This window comes from Copadichromis virginalis, linkage group LG15, assembly GCF_057382275.1.
Source record: "Copadichromis virginalis isolate Kocher_CV1m ecotype Utaka linkage group LG15, C_Virginalis_male_GT1.1, whole genome shotgun sequence".
NCBI classification, from domain to species: Eukaryota; Metazoa; Chordata; class Actinopteri; order Cichliformes; family Cichlidae; genus Copadichromis; species Copadichromis virginalis.
The window spans coordinates 962,578-984,010 of record NC_140632.1 but is presented as its reverse complement, the minus strand read 5'-3'; the positions used below and the strand labels follow the sequence as shown (position 1 = coordinate 984,010).

The 21,433-nt window shown below is 47.1% G+C and overlaps 1 protein-coding gene across 3 annotated transcripts; it reads left to right on the top strand.

The window, feature by feature from the left end:
* Window positions 1-680: 680 nt before the first annotated feature.
* fzd3a (frizzled class receptor 3a) lies at window positions 681-21,388 on the top strand. Of its 3 annotated transcripts, none has more exons than XM_085431269.1 (9): window positions 681-847; window positions 1,785-2,350; window positions 12,926-13,122; window positions 13,651-14,113; window positions 14,204-14,503; window positions 14,890-15,141; window positions 17,952-18,100; window positions 19,759-20,013; window positions 20,095-21,388. In XM_085431269.1, exons 2-9 carry the CDS (start codon window positions 2,150-2,152, stop codon window positions 20,351-20,353), a joined length of 2,076 nt encoding a protein of 691 aa, XP_085287395.1. In that variant the 5' UTR covers window positions 681-847; window positions 1,785-2,149; the 3' UTR covers window positions 20,354-21,388. The 3 variants fall into 3 exon arrangements, with proteins under 3 accessions (XP_085287395.1, XP_085287394.1, XP_085287392.1); XM_085431268.1 differs by having other exon boundaries at window positions 19,756-20,013; XM_085431266.1 differs by having other exon boundaries at window positions 19,603-20,013.
* The last annotated feature ends 45 nt before the right edge of the window (window positions 21,389-21,433 follow it).

The following is a 21,433-nucleotide window of genomic DNA, read 5'->3' as shown; positions in this document are numbered from 1 at the left end:
TTAAAACAGTGGAGGCTCTGCCGTGGTCTGGGGCTACTTTTCAGACAGTGCTGTTGGAGATCTTGTCAAAACTGATTGAATTATGAACACAGAAAAGCACCGTCAAGTTTTCATCCACCATGCAGTCCCAGGTGGAAAGAATCTGATTCCATTTCTTTATTTTTCAGCAAGGCGGTGATCTCAAACACACGGCCAATGCAGTAAAAACATACCTGGATAGAAACGCAAGACCTCTGTCAAACAAAATAAATAAATCTGGGTACATTCCAGGGAGGGGGGGTCATAACCCCCCTGGAAATGACGCCCTTGTTTGAATGTCCTTCAAGAAGCCTGAGAACTATTCCTGAGGACATTTAAAGAAATGACAAGAAAGCTTGACTCTGGGAGTTCAGGCTGAGTTGTAAACAAAGGTGGGCATATCAAATGTAAATCATTTAAGCACAATTTTCAACACTTTTAACTTTTATTGTTGAACTAAAAAAAGTTTTTATATTTTTGTATGTTGCAATAAATTGGGCCAACATCCGCGACTAAGGTGGCAAACAGCGTATCGCTTCTTTCACCTGTATTCAGCTCGACTAAAGCTCACTGTAGTCGGGTTTTGGCGTCCACGAAGTCGGGCGTTTGTGGAAGAGGCTTTTAATTTGATAGTCCGTAGCGGAAGCCGTTAAAAAAGTCTCGCGCACTTGTCGCTCTACGTAGAGGGGGGAGAGCGGGGGAGGAGGACGGAGGAAGAGGACAAGAGGAGGAGAGGAGGGTGCTGGTGGAGGGACATTCAGTCATTGTTACCAACTCGAGGACCGGCGAAGACCCCGCTTACTCCCCGAATTTTGCGGACAGCGTTCAGGTAAAGTTGCGTTAAATTCAGCGGGTGTGGAGGTGTTACTCGTAGACCACCGCCTCCGCTGCCGCCCGGCTCGGTGACTGAATGCACCGGTGCGGAGCGGTTACCGTGAGTCAGGATGAACTAACCGTCATCTTTTGTCTGCGCCGCGCCGCGTTCACGCTTCTCTCGGCTCAGGTCGCTCGTTTTTATTGCTGCGGGTCAGTTACAGCGGCAACCGCGACGAGCCTCCGTGTAACGCTCGGCAGTACACTCCCATGTATGAGCAGCAATTAGTGCCTGAGTCCCGGTGAGGAGCTATAGGAGGAGCCCGTTAGCGCTGACGCACAGGTAGGCTAATGGACGCGCTTGTGTCGCGTTAATAATGAAAGTTGAAGTGCGGCCGGGTTAGACACCGGCAGGTGCGACGGAGCGGAGGCCGTGTTTGACGTGTTGGTCGGGGGCAAAGGTGCGGGGCTGGGAAGGGTGTGTGCTGCAGCGATGGATAAAAATGTGCTCTATAAATAACAAATAACTTTAATAAATGACTTAAACAGTTTCTGAGCTGTGATTAGTGCAGATAACTGTAAAAATAATAATATTATTAATGGTCGGAGGTGTCTACTACCACAGCTGCTGCTATTACCACTGTTATTACTACAGAAGTACTGCGGGACGCAGAGTAAATCTCTTCAGACTTGCCCTTTAAATGCTCGCTCATTTGCTTATTTTGTAATGATCTATTGCTGTTTAATAATGCATTTAATGTGGACACTGATGGGCAGAACCCAGCCATAGTCAGTGACCTGAAAAGCAGCCGTTTGTGTGCTGCTCCGCTTACAATTAGTCCATTTTTTCAGTTAAAAGGTTTCCTTTTGGTTTGCACTTGTTGTAATTATTGGACCACTAACGTCTAACATTTACATTTACAAGCTGCTGTACTGTATTCTTCTGATTGCAGGCAGAGCATCGTTTCCACAGGGGGTCGTCGCTCATATTTCCTCCAGCATCATCGCCGTCTGTGAAGGCAGGAGACGGAGGAGTGTTTTCAGCATCTTAAAGGACCACAGCATCACCTAGGTGATGGAGGCCCTGTGACTCAGTGTAGTCATGGTGATGGATGCAGCCAACTTGGCCCTGTTGGATTACGCTGCTCAGCCCACGGTGTTTCTCTGTGATCTAACGAGGAGGAAGGGGCAAACAGATAGTCCTTAAGTCTGGTAATTTTTCCCACTTCCTGGTTAAAGCCCACGATGCTGACAGGGCTCGAGCCCTCTCCGTGAGCCGCCGTCTCCTGGGTCTTGCTTCTTTTCTCCCGTACGGATCATGGATCTCCTGTGGGTGCTTTCCGTGTCCATGCTGACCGTGTGTGTTGCTGTCCCCATGGATGCTGTGGCTGGGAGCCACAGTCTGTTCACCTGTGAGCCCATCACCCTGCGCATGTGTCAGGGGCTGCCCTACAACTCCACCTTCATGCCCAACGTCCTGAACCACTACGACCAGCAAACTGCTGCTCTCGCCATGGAGGTACGGTACATCGCTGCCATTTGATCTGAGAAAGACAAACCATCTATCTGTACACACACACACACACACACACACACACACACACACACACACACACACACACACACACAAATGTATATAAACTAAAGGAATGACAGTTTTTCTCTCACAGTTATGGCGCTCAAACTCTGACAGCAGCAAAATTCATGCGATTCATTAAAAAAAATTTGCTCTTCACTATATTATAATAAATTTATAATTAAAAAAATAAAAATATGTTAATATAAAATTTATCCCCCCTCCAAAAAAACAGTCACACTCACAAAAGCTATTAAATTAAAATAAAGGATAATAGAATATAACTGAATATATATTATGCAATATGTAAAAACTGTACAAAAAAGAAATCTGTATGTTTTTAACACAGTTTATATATTTTTAAATGTTATATTTTATTTCTAGATTTCTCATGAAGCCGCGCTGCCACAGTGTTGGATACGCTAACTTTGGATTTGGTCACAAATGCCTTTAATAGTTTTAATGTTTTTCAACATTTAAAATGAGTTTACATTTTGAAATAGACATTTAAAAATGCTTAAAAACATTTTGTAATTGACAGTGTAACAGCGGTGAGCAAAGCTGCTGTTAAAAAGGCTTAAATCCCGTCAAGAATTTGCACAAAAAGCAATAATTAGATTTATATGTGAAATGTTACGGCACATGAACAGTGTTATTATTCTTGTAATCAGATCTGCCGGCCGGCTGCAGCTGTTCTAGACTCCAAACTAAACAGAGCTGTGATAACTGCCTCACACAGTATATGAAAGAGTGTCATGGAGGATTTCATATATGAGCTTCAGTGATTGTTGGATCGATCACATCGATCAGCCCACAGCATGAAACAGTCTCTCAGCTGAGAAGCTTCTTTCCCACATTTTCAGTCCAGACGCTTTTCTTTCCGAGGCGACGACGACCTGGATCACTGATCGCTTCACACACAGCTGAAATTGTGCGCTTCAGAGTTTTTAGCTAACAGAGCTGCCTGGATGTAGCGAGCCACAGGTGATGCTTGCTGTAAATTCCCTGTGTGTTCACCTGTACTCGTACCTGCACAGCCCTACGTCACATGGGCGCTGTTGGGTTAAAGTGATTTGAACGTTTGCGTTCTTGTTCTCTCGCTGCTCCTTCGTTCTTCTAAAGATGAAATTGGAACCTTTTTGGGATCGATGAGTGTCTCACACACCACAGTTACTCTATGTTGGCTTCAGCCTTTTAGTTCTTCATTTAATGAAGTTGTGTTACTGCTGTGAAAGGGACGGGGTCTGTTAAACAGGTTTGGATCTGAGCCGTGTGATGTTTGTGAGTCCGGTCACTCATGTTAGCCTTCAGAGCCCGTTGGGCTTCCAGTCAGCGTCCACAGTGCTGATAATCTGCCTCCGTTCCTCGGTCGTTTCTCTGCGTTCTGACGCAACGTTTTGAGAGCAGATTCACATGTCTGTCATACATGTGAAATGAGTGATTCGGTGTGGGTGGCACACTTTCTGCTCCCGTGGACACGAGCAGCTCGTTAGGTGTCAGCATGAACAGCTGTGTGTTTGCTGAGGAGGTGCCAGCCTACTTAAATGTGGCCCATCTAGCTGCTGAGGCTGCAGCGTGTTACCAAAACATTAAGCAGACAATGAAGGTTTCGTTTTTGTCCCTTTGGGCCCTGAGAACAGAGGATTATTAAAACGCCAGCGACTTAACAGGGCGTGGTGTCCTGAGATGGGTTTGAACCGCACATCTGGCCTGTTGACAGATGAGAGCGATTAACCACGACATGTAGTCAGCTGCTGTTTTATATAACAGGCTTTGAGCAGCGAGCTAACGAGTCAGGCTTTAAGGAAACACAGCTTCATTGTTTTGGGTTGTGATTTCAGCCTCGTGGATAATCCACAGACTGACCATCCACAGCATCTCACTGTTGTCATGGCTGCTAAAAGATGGAGCACGGAGCAGATGCATCGCTTCATTAAGTTAATCCCGTCCTTTATGGCGGCCGATCCCTTGTGAAGTTCTGTCTGTCTAGTAATTACGGGCCAAACTGCTGTGTTGGCTCGGCGCTCTGCCGGCCTGTGTTTAGTTTATCGATGCCCCGCGTCACGCGCTCTTTGCTCCCTCTCTCTGCGTCACTTTAACCCTTCAACCTCGCCCGGCCCCACCCTGCCCGGCGTAGCGGATGTGCAGCACTCTGCCGACCATCTGTGCATCTGCGCCCGCCCCGGTTCACGGCGCTGTGTGTAGACGCGCTGAGGAGAGGTGGAGGTTACGTAACTGTAACGGGCCGGCTGTGCGCGGCGTCACAGCTGTGGTCTCGTTCGACCTCATGTTTGGAAAAGATGAAACTGGTCCCATGACCGTGCGCTCGTACCAGCACCGTTCTCGCTGTGCAGCGGTGCTTTCAAACGTGTTTCGAGGTTTCTGACGGTCGTTATTCACGTCTTCATTTCTCTGACTGATTAAATGTTACCAGCTGCATGTTGTTTGAGGCCAGGTTAGCTTTTTACGCCTGATCAGTGGGTGTGTGTCGCAGTGAGGCGAGAGAGGCGCTTCTGGTTTAGACGGTGTTCACTTTGATTGGTCATGGCTTCACAATTAAGTCTCTTTTAGTGCTTGTTTGGGTTTGGAAAACACACGGAAACCCAACAGGTTCCAACACCACGGAGCCCAGTCTTGGCTCTCGTTTCCCAGATAACTCGCCCCAGATCCAGCTCATGGGAGAATTCAAAGCCTGTGAGACGTCGAGGGCAGCCAAATGAGAATTGACAGTTGATTTTAAAGAGAATTAGGTCCGCTGAATGGGCGTGATAAGGATGATGAATGCCTCGCACCGTGGAGAAACTGGGAGTTGGATGAGAACCAACGCCTGCCGTTCTTACAGTTTCTGTTCAAACCCCCTGAAGAGTCTTTGTGGTTCCCTTTTCATGTCTTGCTTTTTAAGTATTTTTTTGTTCAAGATTTTAGTGTTTTAGGAAAGTAGGACAATTTGTCACGATCTCATGAGCTCCAAACCGATAGAGACAAACTGAAAATGCACTTTAATGACTCTTCTTTGGTGTGTCAGGTCTGTGCAGCTTTTCACAGACAGAATTTTCTGTTTTGCACATTTAGTATTTTATTTTCTACAGCTGTGAGCAGAATGTAACACAAACCACACAATTTGTTAAAATGGATTTTAATGTTCCCGTGTTCATCCTCGCTCGATCCGTCACCGCTGACCGCCGTATGACCTCGCAGCTGAAGTGGGACGGTGGCCTCGGGGCTCGGGAATCGGCTATTTCTGTGTCACAATGACACTGTGCCACAGTCGCATAGCATAACTGAGAGCGTGGCGGATTTGACTGGCACCACAAAAAGAGAGAAAGGACTGGGCCCAAATCCCCGCATTTAGAGATGCTGCACACTGATGAATATGAAGCAGTGTGGGCCCATCACAGGAAATCAATTACGCTGCTATGAACCATCCTCGGCCTGCAGAGCAGATGGCGTGTGGTTCACCGCTCGGTGATGATCATATTACTTTTCTTTGGTTAAGGTCGTTTATAAGTCCTACTCTTCTGCATTTATGCATCGTTTCTAATGCTCTAGAAGTTTCTCCAACCTGCTGCAGTCTGGTTGGAGGCACTTTCCAGATCGCAGCTCCAGAGGAGAAGGACGAGCGTCAGGCTCAAACTGGAGGACTTGGATCTTTTGTTAGAAGATTTTCTCTAGAAAGAAGCTGAATGATACTGAGGACTCAACAAAACCAAAGAATGTCAAAATAAGATTCAGTTTCAGTTTTATTTGTCATATGCAAGTTAGCACAGGGTCAACATTGCAATGAAATGTGTTTGATGAGCAGCAGTCACTCAGCAGCATGATACAGTAGGAGAAAATATAATAAAATAAAATAATAAAGAAAATAGAAAAATAGTAAGGAGCAAAATATTAGAGAGACGTGGTAAAAGAGAAAAGATGACTAAATATACATGTATCTATAAATATAAATATATGTACACTAGTGATTAAATAAGAAAATCTTGAAAAGAAATATGACGGGAGGGCAGATGGGACATTGAATGAATGAACAATGATGAACAAATGCTAAAACGAGCGCCCAGATATTCTTATTATAACAGTGAAACATCAGTTTATGGCAAATGCAGCTCCTTTTGGAGGGTTTCTCTTATATTTAGCAGAAGCTTTCAAGCAGATAAGGGATGGAGCCATGGCAGTGGCTTTCACAATCATGTCATGTGACCGTCACGGCAAGGCCAGATGGACCACGCAACGGTCAGGGCCGACTGAAGATGTTAATTGCATTAGATGGATAACTGGGCTTGTTTACGTGAATCCAAAGCATCAAGATTAGGAGTCAGTGCGTTGGGGAAATGTGCTGACTACAAATTAGACACACAAGCTTTTTCTAGGTTATCATAACCTTTGTTTTGTCACGTCTTTTGGGTTATTGCTTGTCGAATGAAGGGTCCACAGCTGCACAAAGAATAATCAGCGGCCGGCTCTGAATCTCAGACTCACTCGTTTCCTCCTCAGATCAGCCTGTTGTCTCAGGTTTACAAGTGCAGATAAACTGTGTCGTGTTACAGACGGAAGAATAACCCAGATACTCCACCCCGCTCTGCCTGAATGGATGTGTAAGGGAGAGCTAAGGGGTGTGTGTGTGTGTGTGTGTGTGTGTGTGTGTGTGTGTGTGTGTGTGTGTGTGTGTGTGTGTGTGTGTGTGTGTATGTGTGTGTGTGTGTGTGTGTGTGTGTGTGTGTGTTAAACAGAGTACTTTTTTGTGCATTCTGGCACGTTTTAACAGGCTTATTATGTTAGTAAAGATGTATCCCAGCTGATCACACACACACAGACACACACACACACACACAACATGGTCTGATAAACCCAGCGTGACCTGGCCTATAAAAGAGCCTCTTGTTTTATTTAATGTCCAACACCGTGTTTATTGGCAGTGGAGTGAATAAGAAGCACAGCAACCTCTCACTGTGTGTGTGTGTGTGTGTAACTGTGTGTGTGTGTAACTGTGTGTGTGTGTGTGTGTGTGTGTGTGTGTGTGTGTGTGTGTGTGTAACTGTGTGTGTGTGTGTGTGTGTGTGTAACTGTGTGTGTGTGTGTGTGTGTGTGTGTGTAACTGTGTGTGTGTGTGTGTGTGTGTGTGTGTGTGTGTAACTGTGTGTGTGTGTGTGTGTGTAACTGTGTGTGTGTAACTGTGTGTGTGTGTGTGTGTGTGTGTAACTGTGTGTGTGTGTGTGACTGTGTGTGTGTGTAACTGTGTGTGTGTGTGTGTGTGTGTGTAACTGTGTGTGTGTGTGTGACTGTGTGTGTGTGTGACTGTGTGTGTGTGTAACTGTGTGTGTGTGTGTGTGTGTGTGTGTGTGTAACTGTGTGTGTGTGTAACTGTGTGTATGTGTGTGTGTAACTGTGTGTGTGTGTAACTGTGTGTGTGTGTGTAACTGTGTGTGTGTGTGTGTGTGTGACTGTGTGTGTGTGTGACTGTGTGTGTGTGTGTAACTGTGTGTGTGTGTAACTGTGTGCGTGTGTGTGTGTGTTCTCAAACTGTCTTAGGAGTGAACGACTCTGCCCGTTCGTCCTCTCTCGCTCACCCGGTCTCTCACCCTCCTCCCCCACCTCTTTTGTCCTCCCCCTCCCCCTACACAGGACTCACCCGTTGCCCAGGAAACGGTCCCAATTGTGCCGTTAACAAAAGGAGCAGAGGCTTTCTCGCCTCGCGGGAGGTGGTCCCCTCCGCCCTGCACCCTGACCTCCTCGAGCCCCGCTCTCCTCCCTCTTCGTCCTCCTCCTTCTCCTCCACCTCCACTCCGGTGATGCATCACTCGTCACCATGGCGCTGAGCTTTGAAATTTGGAGAATTGGAATGGCAGCAGAGGAGAAAGGGGGATAAAGAGTGAGGATAAGGGGGGGAGATGGGAAGAGAGGTGACTAGGAGATATTTTTTTAAAGGGCAAATCAACAAGAACCAGTCGTCCACAGTGGGCGTCACTGTCAGCGATTCATCAGTCACACCATCTCAGCCTTTAACCTCCTGAGACCTGAACTCTTCCACAGCAACATTTTTAATTTCTCTTTCATATTTGGGCTGATTGGGACCTGATGAACGTAAAAACAAAGAATCACCAGATTTATTATTTTACCTGATTTTTGTTTCTAAGAACAGTGACAGCCACATGTGAGGACATTTTTAATTTAGATAAAACAGAGGCAACGGCAATGAAAACCATTAGGCATACTAGGCTGTATTCATAATTAATACATTAATCTTAGATAACTTTCATCTTAATCTGATTCAAAACATGCTGGATAGTGTCCATGCTGCAGAGGTGAAGCTGAGGTCACGGCTGTTTGTCCCGGTTCTTCAAAGGCTGCTACGTTTAAGATTAGAAATATGCAAATATGCACTTTCACTACACCGTCCCAGGAAGCACGATTATTAGAGATGTTGCTCCTGTTCTTCGCCTCAGTTTGATGTGAGATGTGGTTATTTACTGTGAAAGCAAGCAGTCAGCGACACTCACAGAAGCTGTGCCTGCCTCGCTGTTACGGACGCACCGTACCAGCTGAGACGGTCCGACCCCGCTGACTGATCATCATGCTGACTCATAACAAATGTGTTTCGGAGAGTCAACAGAGTTTTTTTTAAGAAGGAGGAGATTTGTTTTTCTGAGCAGGTACACAACAAGACAACAGAATAACAATAGATTTTAGGCCCGATGGTTGTTATGGAGATAACGAAGGTTCGTTTTCTTAGAAAATTCAGAGCAGAAACCATCAGATTTAAAAACATGAGGAATATCCTGCTACCATTATGTTTTTAAATGTGTCAAAGAGGAAAAACAGTGACAGTGTTGCTAAATTTTAAAAGAACATTTTGGGTTCCTTGTGATCTTTTCTTGCATCCGTATGCGGGACAGAGCTGGCTCAGTCCTATTGGACGTGTCACAGATCTCACTGAGCGAGTTTTCAGCGTTACTGCAGCTCTGTTAGAATTACTCACAACTAGGGCTGGGCGATATGGCCTAAAATTCATATCGCAATATAATTTCAAGCATGTGCGGTAACGATATATATCGCGATATATTCTTTTCTTCTGTATAACATATTTTCCACACTTAAAATCCTTTAATTTTCTCAAAAATCGAGAGTGGGCCTTATGTATGAATTCTGGTCGTGCTTACTGACCTCGAACCGATTTGGGCAGAAATCTGTTAAAAATGTTTTAGTACAGCTTTGTAAGCCGTACTGCTTGATGGATGGTCAGAGCATTACGGCTGCCGTAGGGAGGAGCTTCGCGGAGTAATCTGGGTCCAAAACTCCGCCTCTTCAGGTCCCAAAGTCAAACGAACACAGAGTTAAAAACGGTCTAAATTCTTTCATCTTTAATTAAATAATCAGCGTTGCTGCTTTATCGGGTGTAACAATTAAGTTTAACATCCAGGCATCCATGAAAACAGAAGTTATTAAATTTAACGGAGTTAGAAGTTAGCAGGAAGTTAGCTCGCTAGTTTCCACCTAAACACGATATTGCATGTTCTGACTGAGAGATTTCTGAAACTAATTCAAACGTACAGCTTTGCTATCACTTCCAACATAAATGAAGACAGAAAACTAAACAGCAGTGGCGTTTGCAGGGTTACTGAAGTTGGACTACCTGGTATATAATGATGTGCTACGTGATTGCTAGCGACACAGCTATGTTAGCATAACATTAGCACAGTGAAGCTGGAGGATGAACGCCAACTTTTTTTCCACTCGATAAAAGTCATTAATGAATCGATGTTACGGAAGTGGAGGAAGCGCAGTTTTTGGCTTTCCCCATATTTCAACAGTGCTTCATTTCTTTGCTATGACTGTCGGCATAATTTGCAGATGATAATGGTTGTAGCTGCTGCGATGCTTTTGACCAAAACAGGCGCAGCTTGATGACATCATCAACATGCGCTATCGCGATAGAGCATTTTCCTGAGTCGTAAACTGTGCAGCAGATCAGCCTCTTATATCTGCATCTATCCCCTCATTGGCTGTTTGTTGGCCTTGTTTTGGACTCCCAGAATGCACCATTTTTCGGCGACTGGCAGACACTCTCCTCTGTGTGTGTTTCTAGAAGGACACATTATTCCACATTTTCAGAGATCAAAAATCCCATAACAAACTGCCATGAATCCATAATGACTGCAGCAGCAGCAGGATGGAAGCTGAGGTTACATTAGCATACCGCCAGCATCCACACAGTTGTGTGTTACACGCTCTATTCTCCTTACATGGCTGACTCCGGGGAGGAAAGCTGCACGACGAGCTTCTGGCCAGTGGTTCACCAGCTGTTTCTGCTGTGGCCACTAACACTAAACCCTGTGGAGAGTGTGATTGTGTGGGCAGAGCTGTGACCGGCCATATGTACCATCCACTGGCTCAGTCCTGCTCTCAGTGGCTCACATGATGGGTCGACTGTCATAAAGAGGCTAAATGGACACGCGAGGAGTTGCGGGAGGGTTAAAAGGGCAGGAGGGGGGGACAAGGATGGAAGAGCACAAAAATAGAAAAATGAGAAAAATGGCGAGATGATAGGAGGACAGATGAATGTGTTTTTTCTTTAGTAGATCATCCTGGTAGCCTGTATAGGGATTCGGCTTTGGCCCTTGGCGTCTCCCTTTGTAGCGCCGTCCTGTGTGGTACATCGTGTTCTATGGAGCGCAGCAGTAGCCCACGGGAATCAAACGGGAGAGAAAGAGCGAAGATGCAAACTCACTTGTGTTGCATTAGATCACGTTTGAGTGGTTTAGCCGTGTTTACAGGGCATCGCTGATGAAGTAATAGATGTCACAGGACTGCTCGCTGGCAGCGGCACGCAACGCGAGTCACAGGAGGGCCGATTGCAGCAGTAGCGCCCGTTTCCCTCTCGTGGAGGCCGCTACATTCAGGATTTTCTGCTGTTCTTCCTCCAGAGAATAGCCAGCCTCCCTGTTGTACCTGACTATAGCTGTAACACGATCACCAGGAAGCGCTGCAGCCGATAGTAAAAGTATCTGTAAGAGGTAACCGGCCACGCAGCTTCAGTGCACACGGGGGCCAGAGCTACATGTCAGTGATGATCTGTGAGGACCATTCATGGTTGCATTGCGTTTGAAGCACTTGTTTTCACGCTGGCTCATAGCGTGCACGAGTGCTCGTGTCATTACACGGTGGAGCTCGTGAAACGTGATGACTCCACCATCGGCTGGATGGTTGAGCTCAGTTACGACGGGCGATGCTCTCAGAGAGCGTATGCTGTGCTGAGCTGCGACTCGACCATAAATCTGTGTCATCGTGCCGTCTATCGCTGAGCCCACGCAGCGCAAAGCCATCAACGCCAGGAAGAGCGATATGAACAAGGCGCTGACAAAAGCTGCACGGACGTGGGTGCTTTGTGCTTTGAGGGGCGAACACCCACTCGAATCCTTTTACAGAAGCACGTCACATGTGTGTGGCAGGCGAGCAGGAGACGGCGCTGTGTTGCAGACATACGGTGGGAACGGTGTTTAAATCTGATTGCAGTTAAGGTGACAAAGTCCTGCGTCATCATTGCTTCTCTGAAAGATTTATCCCCAAACAGCCGGATTTGGACATGTCGCATTTTTATTGCTGTGTTTGCTAATCGGTGACGGACAGAGACGCTGAGCCGACACACAGCTGTTCAGTTTTGTGCCATTTTCTAAAATCTGAAATCTGTTACATTTGTAACGCCAACAAGATTCTGATTGGTGCACACACACACACATGCACACTCGCACACGCACACACAGGACGTGGCGTTCTTTGCACTTTATTTAACGTTGTTGAAGCTGCATTGATTGGTTAAACATTAATATCCATTCCTCTAATAAACCCCTCCCCTCCCTGTTCCTGTCTGTCACATACAACTGTCTTTAAAATCTGGGGGAGGGCAGTGTGTGTGTGCGCGTGTGTGTGTGTGTGTGTGTGTGCGCGTGTGTGTGTGTGTGTGCGCGCGTGTGTGTGTGTGTGTTAGTGATTGACTTGGGTGTGGCTCCTTCTGTAACACACACAAACACATAAAAACTGCAAACCACAGTGTGTTTGGCTCACACACATGCATGGAAACTTCTATTTGCATATTAGCAGCAGGACCACGGATGCTTCCTGCACCCACTGTGTGTTGGCACAGTTCATGTGTGTGAGAGCATCATTGTGTCGGTCTGTGGGTGTGTGAACGTGAAGATAATACACTTCCTTGTGTTCGTGTAAGCACGATGCCCCAGTGTGTCAGTCAGTCACAGCGTGGTCCACCCTGCAACACAAAGGCCCTGTGTGCGTGCGTGTGTGTGTGTGCATGTGTGTGTGTGTGTCTCCTGTCTGGAGATTGTGGGATGAATAAAGGGGCAGCAGGATCATGATTGGGGTGGATTATTAGTTAAGGGGCCGGAGTTGTTTTTATGGACTCAGGTGCTCGGCTGGTGTCTTCGTGCCCTCTGTGCCTCACGTTCTGAATGTGGAGTGATGCTCACGCTCCACTGGCGTGTTTCTTCTTTCTGTCTCCACCTGCAGCCTTTCCATCCCATGGTGAACCTGCAGTGCTCCCCGGAGCTCAGGATGTTCCTGTGTGCGCTCTACGCCCCGGTTTGTACCGAGTACGGCCGGGTCACGCTGCCGTGTCGCCGCCTCTGTCTGCAGGCCAAGAGCGACTGCTACAAGCTGATGGACATGTTCGGTGTGAGCTGGCCAGAGGAGATGGACTGCAACAGGTTGGTGCAGCAGCAGCAGCTCTGCTGGAGCAACGAGGCCAGCAAACATCCTTAAAATGATTTATTTTCATTATAAAGTTTTGTGACTGATCTGATGGTAGAGTCAGCGTTCTGCACTTGTAGCTTCACCTTTGAAGCTTTTATGTTTCCCCGAGGAGGAGTTTGCTAACATGTGACTGTGTCCTTGTTTGTTCGTAGTTTAAGGACAGTTTTTACTTCTTGCAGTTGCATTTATGCTTCAGTAATCAAATGTTTTATTTCCTGTATTTTCTTCTGTGGAAAAATCCGATTGGTTTGTTTTTGTTGAACACAGCTGACGTGGGAACAACAAAAACACAAAACATTTAAACCTGGTTTTCCAAACACACAAGTTTAAAAAATATTGATAAGCGATAAGAAACACAGCAGGGAGCAGAGGAGGTGATGTGGTCCTCGGTGCCATCTTCATCTCCCTGTAAACGACATCATTCAGGTACGAGCCACAGGTTCAACAGCTGCCCGAGGTCACCGCCTCTCGTCTGCTCTCAGGTTCCCGGACTGCGACGAGCCCTACCCCCGCCGCGTGGACCTGCTGTCCGGCTCGGACACGACCGAGTCTCCCATCTCCGTCCAGAGGGACTACGGCTTCTGGTGTCCCCGCGAGCTCAAGATCAGCCCCGAGCTCGGTTACTCCTTCATGGGAGTGCGCGACTGCTCTCCTCCGTGTCCCAACATGTACTTCACACGTGAAGAGCTGACGTTCGCCCGCTACTTCATCGGAGTCGTGTCCATCGTCTGCCTCTCTGCCACGCTCTTCACCTTCCTGACGTTCCTCATCGACGTGTCGCGATTCCGCTACCCGGAGCGCCCGATTATATTTTACGCCGTGTGCTACATGATGGTGTCCCTGGTGTTCTTCCTGGGCTTCCTGTTGGAGGACAAAGTTTCCTGTAATGCAGCTAGTCCTGGGAGGTTTAGGGCTTCGACCGTGACCCAGGGCTCCCATAATAAGGTCTGTCACTGGGCTTGAACCCTGCTGGTTTTCTCCTCCTTCCATACGTACAGATCCAGACAGACTGTGTGTTTTTCTGTTCTTTGGCAGGCCTGCACGCTTCTCTTCATGGTGCTCTACTTCTTCACCGTGGCCGGCAGCGTGTGGTGGGTCATTTTAACCATTACCTGGTTCCTAGCAGCTGTTCCTAAGTGGGGCAGCGAGGCTATAGAGAAGAAGGCCCTCCTGTTCCACGCCTGCGCCTGGGGCATCCCCGGCGTCCTCACGGTGACTCTGCTCGCCATGAACAAGATCGAGGGAGACGGCATCAGTGGCGTTTGCTTCGTCGGGCTCTACAACTTAACAGCCCTGCGCTGGTTCCTGCTGGCCCCGCTGGGACTGGATGTAGTGGTGAGGAAGAGCGTGGCAGGAAGTCCTGTAACGTCCTTTTGTCGCTGTGTCTGTGCACCGAGACGTCTCTGGTTCTTAAGTCTCCGTTTGCAAAACTGCCGGGACGAGAAAGACGTGCGAGTCGGAGTAAAACCTGAAGATAAATTCATACTTTATAAAATACATGTTTTTGTTCTGTTTACCTTTGTTTTCATTTCTCAGTGTACAGTTCTGAAAGTGTGTGTGTGTGTGTGTGTGTGTGTGTGTGTGTGTGTGTGTGTGTGCGTGCGTGCGTGCGTGCAAACGAGAGCAGCTGCTGCGTCGCGCAGCGACTTGCACAGATTTATCCGTTTATGTTGCAAATTGAATAAAATGACATGTGTGTGACATCACGTCTGTGTCTCCAGGTGGGCGTGGTCCTGCTGCTGGCAGGTATCGCTGCTCTTAACAGAGTCCGCATGGAGATCCCTCTGGAGAAGGAAAACCAGGAAAAGCTGGTGAAGTTCATGATTCGTATCGGTGTGTTCTCCGTGCTCTACCTGGTTCCCCTGCTGACCGTTCTGGCCTGCTACCTCTATGAGAGCAGCTACAGGCCCGTCTGGGAGACCACCTGGGTCCAGGAGAAGTGCAGAGACTACCACATCCCGTGTCCCTACCAGGTAAACAAAGTCACCGACTGGTAAAAAAGCAAATAAATAACAAAGGATGGAGACGTTTGATCGTTTCACACATTGTGTTTGAGTTACATTATAAATCGCTGGTGCAACAACAACAACAACAACAACAACAACAACAACAATAATAATAATAATAATAATGTCCTGAAATACAGAAAAAACCCAAAGAACACTGATTGATTCTCAGGTTCGAGTTCTTCACCGTTACACAATCGAGGGATCAGGAGAGCTGATATAACCAGACTGTGTGTTCATCACAGCATTGTGCGCACACACACACACACACACACTCACTCACCTGCGATCGCTGGTATGTATGAGACGATTTGGTAATGCGCCTCAGCAGCTGCGCTAGCCTCCAGCATCAGCACGCACAGCGGAGCTCCTCCCACAGAGCCGTTAATAATTCAGACGTCTCGCGTTCTGTTCCTTTCAGCAGCGATCGCCTCCGGCCGCTGCAGACGCTCAGTGCTGCAGAGGCAGACTGTTTCTTGTCTGCGGTACTAGTGGAAGAGAAGTTTGAACTCTCAGGTTTGGATGTTGGTCTCTGATACTTTTACCTCCAAGTGTCAGAGCTCAGCCTTATGATGCTGTTAGCCACGGGAAGAGCTGCGTGTCCAGGACGCAAATGAGACGTTTGTGATGCAAAGTTGTGCTCTTAATCTGTCCTGTAAACACTGTGTGCGCGCTCTGACTCGCCACAGTGCACTACAGAGATGCTGCTAGCTGTAAAGATTTTTCAGTAGGCGTTCACACACGCGTGCATCAGCAGAAAGCTTCGACTGAACTATATTTATATCTGGAACGTTCTCCCTGAGGCTGAGCGCTCTGTAGAGCTCCTGAGATGCTCAGTGAGCTCACATGGCTGGACAGCCGTGTGGTCATACAGCCTGTAATGAGGATGCTGCCTGCAGTCATGCATCCAGTCTCTTATCTCTGTGCGGTAATGAGTTCTTCTGTGGATCCTGAGCCTCGAGGCTCTCCACCCAGCCCGCTTATAACGAGGCCATCATGACGACATCTGTGTGGACGGGAAGCAGGAGGAGAGACGACAGGAAGCAGCACTCCGGTGATGAGACAGAGTGGGCCAGCTCTGTGCGCTTTCCTAAACTTCAGCTGGAAATAAATGACCTCGTTTTAACTGTGACTGAGGAAATCTCTCGTTTACACGCTGACAAACAACATGCGTTCAGTTTGGGACGCTGCACTGTAGGGCTGCCACGATTAGTCGACTCGTCACGATTACGTCGACTATCAAAGTCGTCGACGACTGATTTAATAGTCGACGCGTCGTTTGAAGCTTTGTAAGATCCCAAAAGACGCAGGAATAATAGCAGGATTTAAGAGTGTAATAACGGACTGAAACAGAAGATGGCAGCACTACAAGGATGCCAGCTGCCGTTAAACCCCGAAGAAGAAGAAGCTGTGTCCCAGAATTCATAGCGCGGCCCAGCTCAGTTTCCAACAATGGCGGCAGCTAGTTAGTTTTAATGTTACTCTTATTATTCTTTCTGGGTCACAAAATAAACGTTTAACATATTTTCAGGCGAGAATGTAGCTGTGTAAACCTCAAATATCGGCTCAGTTTATCAAGACACCGCATATTTTCAAAAGCGCTCCGACGTTTTTGGAGATGTCTGTTACCCACTAGCTCGATAGCTAGCCGGGGGCTAGGCTAACTAGAGCCGTGAGAACACCGGACTCCCCGCAAATCGTTTTCAAACCCACCGCCGTCTTTCACTACTCAGGTTAAACATGATATATAAGTCACTTAGATAACTTAAAATGTTATTGTTTGGCTTTTTTTTAGTATTTTATTTGTTCCTGAGTAAATCTGTTTGGCTGAGATGAAAGTTATAGTTTTTACACAGCTGAATAAACGTCAAGCAGACAGCTGATCATCAGAAGTGTGAGATGCTGGAGAATATACTCCGGTGTCCTGTTATATTTTAGATAGCAAGGAGTTTATTAAACTTCACCGAAACAATCTGCAAATGTCATTAAAATTTAATAAACTATCATCTTGTCTTTATTTTTAGTTAGCACCGACCTTAAACACTTAAAGCTGTAAGCTAATGATAGTTATATAAGAGCAGATGCTGCTGGTGCAATAACCTGTACCTTGTATGATTAGTCAACTAATCGCAAAAATAATCGGTGACTAGTCGACTATCAAAATAATTGTTTGTGGCAGCCCTACTGCTCTGTGAGGGCTGCCAGTATCTGCAGCTACAGTTAGCTTAGCACGCATGACTGTGTGAGGAAAGCTGCAGAAGTGCAGTCAAAAGTTGTTTCTGCACCTGCATGGATGTAACTGCACTGCAACTTTACCTTTTATTGCTCGCTGTGTGTTCACGTTTGACCCGATGGGATCATCCATCAGACACAAACCTCCACCTTTCACAGCAGCAGCAGTGTGTTTGCACAGAAGCAGGAGGAGGGCGCTGGTCTGTTAGTTAGAGATGGATGACACTGTGTTTATGCCCTCAGCAAGGTTCATCATCAGCAACAGTGATGATGTGGAGTGGAACACACACACACACACACAGGGAAGCGATGAAGCCACTCAGTCAGCAGGCCTCTTAATGAGCTTGTTCATGCTGATGTTTGCATGCACAGACTGACTGATGGCTCCACGCTGCTGAACACTGATGATGATGTACATGATATATCTTTTTTACTTCTGTGTTACAGTAAGACCATAAATTGTATTAAGTGCTTTACAAACCTGAGCCGATAGAGTTACTAATCTAACGGGAACTGCACTAACTCCACCCTCTTGTTTGTTCCAGGTGGAGCAGACCAGTCACCCCGACCTGGTGTTGTTCCTCATAAAGTACCTGATGATGCTGATTGTAGGAATCCCCTCTGTGTTCTGGGTGGGCAGTAAGAAGACCTGCTTCGAGTGGGCCAGTTTCTTCCACGGCAAGAGACGTAAAGAGTACGTATGTGTCACACTGTGACGGCGTCTTTGTGTGATTTTGCTAAATATAAATAAGCTTACATGAGGTTTGTCCCAGTATTTACAACTCAAAGCGCTTCATCTCTCTGTGATCATCAGATTTAGTTTTAACTTCAGAGCTGTGGATGGCAAAATAATGAAATAATAATTTAAAAAAGTATCCGAGTGTAGTTTGAATGAGACACACAGGGCAGCAACATCAGCTCCCGTATGTTCTCAAAATCCTCTTCAAAGCAAATGAATGGTCAACAATGAGGCCGTCTTTGGCTGTGTCCCAATTCAGAGTCTGCACGCTTGAAGTACGCATTTTAAGTGCGGTTACGTCACCGCCACGTGACGACGGCTGTCCCAATTCAAAGTGTACTTCAAATGCATACTCCAAATGCGCTGTCGATCTCCCCAAATATCAAGCGTGGTCCGGTGCACGCTTCGTGGTCCCATATATCCCACAATTCATAGCACGGCGGTGGGTGTGGATTATTTTGCTGCAAAATACGGCAGAAGGGAGCGGCCGAAGAGGGTTTTTCCAAACTTTATTGAACTTATAAAGCGAACAGTCAGTCATTCCAGTTCAGTTTGTACAGTAGACATACAAGGCAAATAAGAGTAACAATATACAGCACAATGAAATAAGAAGGAGAAATAAATAAAGGATAAAAAAAGAAAAAAGGGGGGAATGTGGCAGACTTCATAAAACTTTGTACTTGAAAGTTGTGACAGCTCAGTCGTTAAACATTTCTGAATGAATTTCAATCAATGATAAACAGACGAGGGGCCTGAAAGCTGAAGGCTCCAGTTCCCATTCTACTTTTAAAAAGGAAGCAGAAGTAACCCAGCAGCCTGAGAGCAAAGTGCTCCATCAGCATCATTTGGTGTTATAAGATCTGATTATTCAGGACTTGATAAATGAGAATTTAATTATAGATTTACCAGTAAAGAGACACTAATATTGGGGAAACAACACATCGTGCAGATAGACAGCAGACTGCAGTTTCCTGTAAATGTGGACTTCCTGTCTCTTCCTAATCTGTTCTGTAGTCAATGGAGACACTAAACAAGGACTCGCGTTCTCTTCCCGAAACACATTTACAGTTCAAACATTTTACAGCTTGGCAAACTGAAATGTTTCCACATATACTGATTCAAATATTATTTTAAGGAGACCTGGATTTCATTTCTTTTGTGTTGCACGTGTACAGCAGCTGATGGGAGCGCGGCTGTTTCAGGGCAGCTGCTGACGCTCCGGAGCTCCTCACACATGGTCCCAAAATAACAAATAAAAACACATTTGCTTAGTTATCACATTATAAATGCAGAGTGTGCACCTGTCTCACACACGTATCATTAAGCCTGATGTGAGGACCTGCAGGTGAGCGCAGAGCTTAATGTGAACAGATCCTGATTTCAGTCTTCAGTTTGTGTCCCTGCAGTGACGCCTTCTGAGGCTTTCACCTCCTCTGCACCACTTCCCCTCCAAACAGAGCATTAACCCCCTCTCCCGTTGCCTGCTCCACACATTCCTCAATCCTCTTCTACCACACCCACCGCCCCTCCACCTTCCCCCTCTCCCTCCCTTCCACCCTGCATCTTTCCCTGCCACCTCTCCCCTCCTCCTCTTCCTCCACCTGCTGCAGCAGGATGGTCAACGATAGCCGACAAGTGCTCCAGGAGCCCGACTTCACCCAGCTGCTCCTCAGGGATCCCAACACCCCCATTGTGAGGAAGTCACGGGGCACATCCACGCAAGGGACCTCCACACACGCCTCTTCCACCCACCTGGCCATGCTGGACGAGCCGCCGAGCGCCAGCACCAGCCGAGCCGGCTCCGTGCGCAGCGCCCGCTCCAAGATGAGCAGCTACCACGGCAGCCTGCACCGCTCGCGAGACGGCAGGTAGGTTCTGACATCGCGGTCTTTCATTAACCCCGCCCACCCGCACAGCCCCGAGGCTCATTTCTGCTCCTCTCCATTTAGATACACGGCCTCCAGTTTCAGAGCCGCAGACGAGCGGCTGCCATATGGGAGCCTGCCTCGTCTAAACCACCAATCACAGTCCAGGCACTGCAGCACCAATCACCTCGACAGCCTGTCGCGGCACGGCTCCGCCCAGAGGCTCGAGAACCAGTCGCGCCACAGCAGCATCAGGGACCTGAGCAGCGGGGCCACGGCGGTTCTCGGCGTGCCCAGAAACGGGATCCACAGAGTCCTGGAGGAGGATGGAGCGACCGCCTGAAGGGGTGGAGTCTGAGGAGGAGAATGTCGACGAGCAGCCACTGTGATGGGTTTGGGAGCTCAGAGCTGACATATCGATGAAACAAATGCTGCATCAGCTTAGTGACAGTCTGGTTACAGAGGGGGGGGGCACGGGACAGAAATCTTTGCCTTAAACATCCTCACAGCTTTATGACGTAGCCTCCAGTGTGAATCTTAGCACAGTTTTTAAACTCCACCCAGTCGGGGAACGACGACTGAGCCAGACAACTAAATGTGACCGACCGCATGACGCGGCTTACTTTGTATAAAAGGACTTCGATGATGGACACGAGACATTTGGAGCTCCGTCCTCTAGTCTTTAGTGTTTGGGAGGTTTTTGGGGTGGGGGTGGGGCTTAGATTTATTACCCTTGTTCCAGGTTTTCTTCTGTTTATGAGGGGCAGCCAATCAGGAGAAGACTGGCCTAAATGGAGAAGAACTGAAAGAACTGGTTTCAGTGAGGATGAAACGACTGAATGAAAGTTCTCAGATCCATCCACAGCTTTTAGATCTCTGCTGAATCTGAACCTGCTATTCTGCACACGAAGGCATTTTAAGTCTGCTGAACTTTCTAGAAGCCTCGCCTCATTTTAAAAGCTGGATTTTAGTGAGTGTTTTATTGCACCTGTGCAATAATGTTTGGAACGATACAAGGAAATCATGTCAGTCTGTGCTTTGCTGTTTTAAACCCAAGGGCTGAAATCCAGAGTATACATGCTGAATCCAAACTCCTGCCTTATGACTGCGAAGAGAACAAACCCAACAGAGGTGATGAAGCACAGATTCAATGACCTCAAGCAGATCACCAGCGACCTTCATGGAGCTGTACGGACACCTGAACACAGCTTACCTTCCCTTTCCGTCCGAACACGTTCGCTTTGAGCAGATTTACTCCGTCCTGTTTGCAAATGTGTCCTTACTAAAGTTAGAGCAACGTTTCCTCCAGAGGCAAAACATGTTCATAGATGTAAAAAGTGAATTCCTGTTGGTCATTTGTAATAAAGTTTCAAAACAATCAAAAGCTTCTGATGTTTCCTGAGGAGAAATGAGCACACGGTAA

Excerpts from the sequence above, each read along its gene's own strand:
- fzd3a (XM_085431266.1), top strand. The coding sequence starts at position 2,150 with ATGGATCTCCTGTGGGTGCTTTCCGTGTCCATGCTGACCGTGTGTGTT. Across the intron at positions 14,114-14,203 it reads CCCAGGGCTCCCATAATAAG|GCCTGCACGCTTCTCTTCAT; the intron begins GTCTGTCACTGG and ends GTTCTTTGGCAG. Across the intron at positions 14,504-14,889 it reads CGCTGGGACTGGATGTAGTG|GTGGGCGTGGTCCTGCTGCT; the intron begins GTGAGGAAGAGC and ends CTGTGTCTCCAG.